Raw genomic sequence first — 5,782 nt, forward strand, 5'->3', positions numbered from 1 at the left:
CCAAGATCAAAGATATTAGAGATGTCACATTTGCAGTAGTAAGTTTCGATTTCTGTTGCAGAAGTTTGAGTGTGGATGGCCTAACAATTTTATCTTTAATTATAAATGGATGTGACCATGGCTTAGTATTGGAAGAGCTACCACAACTAAAAGTAGATAATTTTTCAACATTTTCGCCAGGTTCCTTCACCAATTTTTTATTCTCACTGCTAGATTTATCATTTTTCTTGTCCATGCCAGGCTTTGCTGCAAATGGTTCGCTTAACAAACGTGACGAAGACTTATTTAACGAAACGTCATAAACTGGGTTAATCTTTATTTTGGTGTTTACTTCCAGGACCTTTTCGTCATCAAGATCTAAATTATCTTAGATTTTACTGTCAAAATATTGCACAAGATATTCTTGGGGAAGCTTCACCGGACTTGCAGAAAAGGTATAATATTCAACCAACAAGATTATTATATCAAGTGTCAAATAGCACCATTTTTATGCACTATAAATAAAAAAACAATAATTTTAAGATGCAGATTTTTTGAATGAGATACTGGGTAAAGAACAGTATGCCCACAAAGATGTCAATACCTTACACAAGGGAAAGGTTGCAAAATGGTGAATTCCAATTACTTTGATCTAAGTCACAAAATGTCGATAGTAAAACAAAAAAACAGAAAATACCTCAAATCACTCTAAAAAAATTAGGAACACAGTATTATTAAGCATACTCTTTTTTATCTAACATTTACGACCTATTATCTTAACATATCATATACAAACGTAATAAAAAATTTATATTATTTGGTGCATTAAATGTAGTGATAAAGAGGTATAAACTCCAAATGATAATACTCAGAGAGTGATAATCATGCAAATTACCAACCCACATACATATACATCAGGAATTTTTTCACAGAAAAATAAATTAAAATGTTTTGCAAAAAGATAATGCTTCCAACTTGTTGCACATAAGATAAGGTATATCATGAACAATAATAACAGATATAATATTGTCAAGTTCGTCCTTGCCAGCAAAACATGATAAAACTACAGCATCTCTACTATAGTATTTTTGGCCCTGATAAGTAACGCCACGCGCCTTACTGATAGACTGACCAAAAATCGAACACTTTTTATTGATTAAATTAAAACAAATTTTCTGGTACAGAGGACACCAAACCTTCTTTAATCCAACGACTTCTATAGGTGATAAATTTTTATGTTAGCATTTGGTGGTTAGCATTTGGGGGTTGTACAGCCATAGATTTGCATAATTTCACTGTATTTCGTGATGCAGCTACGCAAGACTTCAAGTAGCCATTCTTTAATTCGAACCGTAACGTCTTCGCAAGCGGACCAAATACACGAATATCCATTGGGTAGTGAGTGATAAAATGTGCTTTAGGCTTGATTGAGTCATCTGGAAATGTTGTAATAAATTGTTCTCTTCGCCATAATAAAATTATTATATACAAGAACAAAGAATAATGTACAATAAAACACACGAAGCTTTTTGTAATTAAATACACATCGTCAGGTAAGTGTCAATGACGATATAAGTTAGTGCGGATATTTTATAAAGGCCCGATATCAACCCTATATCAACAAACATGCTTAGAGTATTGGACAAAACCGAACATCACGTTCAGATAGTTAAAAGAGCCTCTTAAACTTTCAAAATTTGTAGTTAACCCTTGTGGGCGCCCTGTTTGTGGAAAGACCCTTCTTTTTCTGTGAAAAAGTGATTTAGCTTCGCAGTACTTGAGGTTGTAGCAGTCTACCGGCGAGGGTGGTGCATGCCCCACCCCCCCCGCCAAGATAATTGTTGACCATTGGTAAAATCTGAAATATCTAGGAGTTTAAAATCTCAAAATCCCCCCACTGCCCACCCAAAAAATAAATAAATTGTGTGTCCGCTTTCTATGACTCACTATATTGACTATCTAATGTAGTCAAAATGACTACGTTGAAGCAACTCATGTTTACTTAAGATGCAGTGACTATGTTCAGCTACAAGGACAACTTTTTGATCATAGGTCTTATTTCAATAATGACTACCTGAACCTATTAGGACTGACTCAATGAAATTTGTCGTATAAATTACATATCAGTCAAACACGTTAAAATTATATCGTCAGCGTTACACTTAAAATGGTATTGTTACACCTACAAGATAATATCAACTGAGATCTTTTTATCACAGGTATTTAAATATGTTGCCGGGGTAACGTTATCTTCGTTATCTTCTTGAGATATCATTCTACTATTTTTTTCAAGATTGTATTATCTTCTGAGAGTACATGATTAACTTTGAATGATTTTTATAAGTTTCATATCCATATTTCTCAATTTTACCGAAACTTATTATAAGATTATTACAATAACCTGGCGTATTAGCGCCGGGTCTCCAGGGTAGTTTATTAATAATGCAAAATATTAAATATTTTATAATATATAAATATTTAAAATTGCGTACTTGTCTTACTAACTTATTGTTCTGACATTTCAGGTTCTTACTACCTCGTAGTAGCAAGAGGTGTTTTTATTACCCTTTTTTTAAAGCGGCACTAACAATTACAGCCGGCCAACCTTAGAGTATAATTGAAAACATGAGGTAGTGTTTTGGTTAGTGTTTTTAATGGTAGTTTTATTTTACAGACCAGATAATTATGTACTTCTACTCTTCTTTGCTGATCTTTCCTCATGCTCACAGCAAATCTCCGGGTTACAGTTGAAAAATAGGATGATAATGAGACTAGCTAATAATTTTGTATGTAAATAACTTGGAAAGGATGCTTTTCCCTGTCAAAACTTTTTTTGTTAAATTTTCTTTGAATAAAGTTGTCCTCGCAATGATTAAATAACATAAATAGCCCTGTAAGTGTTTTATAATTGCACGAAAGTACTCTCCTTAGCCCCACAATTTAAAAAAGTCCCATATTTCAAAAATATTATTATCAGTGACGTTCTACGCGAGATACAGCCGTATGATTTCCCGATGAGCATAAGTGTTATTAAAACTAAAAGTAAGTCATGGTTCCAAAATGGATTTTGTAGAGCGTTATGTTTGAGAAACATTCGCAGAAACAAAATAACATTGTTCAACATCAAAGAAGGCTCAGCCAAATATGTTAAAATGCATATTAAATGCATTAATCGTAATATCCTTTTTTAAAGGACTGTCAAATTTTCATATTGTTGGTGGACTGACAATAGTCTACAAAAAACTCTGCCCGTTAAATATAAGGACTAAATACGTACATAAAAATCAACAACAAGTAACCAGTAACCAGTGTAAAACAACCAACACATGGGTGATAAGAGTTAAAAGGGTTTGCATGCCGGTTTGCATCTTTAGTATTTGGGAAACTAAGGAGTGGGAAAACTTACTTTATTGCCTGTGAATCCAAATGCAATGGTTTTCTAGAACACACACACAGACAAAAGGAATACAGCTGTTAGTATAGTCGGTAGCATTTATATACCGGAGTTGTTATCAACAACACGTAACCGGTGTATAACAACCAAAACATGTGTGATTAGATTTAAAATGGTAAAGAACATCAGCGAAACATTTGTACGAAAAGAAAACGAAGCGCCTTTTGCACAAAAATGAATAAACGGTGCGCCATTAAACAACTTTTCGTTCCCAAAATTGCGTTGTAAACACTAGCCACTAGTAAAATAAAAATGAAGCTCCTTTTTAAAGCTATGTAAAAACATATCTTTTGACAATTTAGATAGATTAGAAAAGACATGTATCTAGCTGGCTATCTTGCTAACATGTCATAGGCATGAGAAATAACCCATTACTAAATAAAAAAACTATTGCTCTTTAAGAAGTGCTGTCTTATTTGAACCAGCTAAACTAACTAGCTTTGAACCATCTTTCAATATTAAACAATTGATGTCTCTACGTAATAATAAGTGTGTAAAAAAACGCTGTTGGTCTGTGTCTAGCTAGCTAACAGATATATCACACTTGTTCAAAATTTAGCCACACCAGTCATATGTAAATTGGCTTGTATGGCATATCCCAAAAAAAACAGTCACACGGTTCCACACTTTGTTGATAAACTATGCTTCTTAAAAGATTTAATCACTAAAATATATAGTTTCAAGTGAACAAATAATAACTTGGTTTGAAATAAAACTTACTTTCTAAAGTGAAGCGTTCGAAAACATCCAACAACCAAAAACATCGTTCCCGCCATTTGAAGAATAAGGACTCGATCAAGTTGCTTTTATTAGCCGCAAGAACAGCGACACAAATCATTAACTATTCATAAGAACCAATATACTGGTTATGACAAGTGGCTTGCATCAGGGTCTTGTTTAGCCGTCAAGTAGGCGCCAGCGGTTTTGACAACAAATCCTGGGAAAATCCTGAGAAAGAGCACCAAGTTATCAAAACATTCCAAAGTGATTAATCAAACGCAGCAGACACTAATCCAATTGTTCAGTAAACCATACTAAGTATATTTCAATGCCATATGACGTCTGAAAACATTCATTATCAGGCAAGTTCTTGTATGACACTATTAGACTGTCATACAATTATTTAATCTAATACTATTAGAGTAGTATAAAAAAACACAGATATGTAAACCTGAACAAAAAATATAAATCACATTTGCCGCCATAGTGTTAATAGCTTGCCTTGATACTTACCACGTCTTGGTAAAATCTTGGCAATGCAACTCAAAATTATAAATGATAGCACATATAATACTAAGGCAAACGCATCTGAAAGCGAAACGAAAAATTTGCTCTGCACAAAGGTTAAAGCTAAGACTAGTTTATCTCACGCAGCTGTAGGGACGAGAATGCATTCATATTATAATGCTAGCTGTGCAACTACGTCTATTAGCCGGATTTGTACAGACTTGCATGTCAGCCATCATTAGCTTTGATCATTTACACAGATACTAACCAATCTAAGTGTAGCTAGAATAGAGTGCTTCTAACTCTTATTTCAAATTATATTAATTGCGATAATATGGTTTTGAGCTTGCAGTACCTAATGAGTTTGTATGATTGAAAGATTGCAGTTCACGCCTAATCTAAAAAATACGACAAGAATTGTTATATCACTTCAACTATGTGCAAAAACCGTATATACATCAGTCAAACACGTTGAAATTATATCATACTATCATTATTCTCCTATTTATTGAAACTTTGAAAGAACTATAAAGAGAGTCAGAGAACAAGATTCGAAAGCCAATAAATGTATAGAAAAACAAAGGTCTAGCTATTTGGACAAATATTTCACCCCTCAAGTTTTATGCATTAAAACATTTTGTGAGGGAAGACGGATTTTAAATCTGAACTGTTTTCAAAGCTCTCGCAACTGATCACAAGACCAGTTTTCAGAGAAGAAACGAACAAGGAATTAGCAGTAGACGAGGAAGAAACATTAATAGCTACCTGACTTTGCTGCCCTCACTAACTGACCAAAATGTACGAACATACATGGTAGAAGATACAATTGAGAAAGAAAGAAGAGCTAGACTATGCAGTGGTCAGCTTTTTTGAGCTATGTTAAAGACTATAAAAGGCTATAAAAGAAACTATAAAAATGTTAAATCCTATTATGTATGAAAAGGATTGCTATTAGTACATATATTTTTTTAATTACACACTGTTAATTTAAACTGAGAAATGGCAGTCTGAAAACTACACATGAAGGTGAGTAAAGCTGCTGTCATTTCTATTTAGAGATTTGCGTGGGTAATCTCATTTTTTTACTACTCAGCAAACAATTCTTAATCGTTTGATGTCACA

General features: G+C 33.4%; 1 protein-coding gene across 1 annotated transcript; it reads right to left on the reverse strand.

Moving 5' to 3' along the window:
• Positions 1-503: 503 nt before the first annotated feature.
• LOC130641941 (uncharacterized) lies at positions 504-5,537 on the reverse strand. Its single transcript, XM_057448968.1, has 2 exons — positions 4,154-5,537; positions 504-1,415 (listed from the first exon to the last, which is right to left on the reverse strand). The coding sequence occupies exons 1-2, from the start codon at positions 4,269-4,271 to the stop codon at positions 1,213-1,215; spliced, it is 321 nt and encodes a 106-aa protein (XP_057304951.1). The 5' UTR covers positions 4,272-5,537; the 3' UTR covers positions 504-1,212.
• Positions 5,538-5,782: the final 245 nt, after the last annotated feature.

This window comes from Hydractinia symbiolongicarpus, chromosome 4 (assembly GCF_029227915.1).
Source record: "Hydractinia symbiolongicarpus strain clone_291-10 chromosome 4, HSymV2.1, whole genome shotgun sequence".
Classification (NCBI taxonomy): Eukaryota; Metazoa; Cnidaria; class Hydrozoa; order Anthoathecata; family Hydractiniidae; genus Hydractinia; species Hydractinia symbiolongicarpus.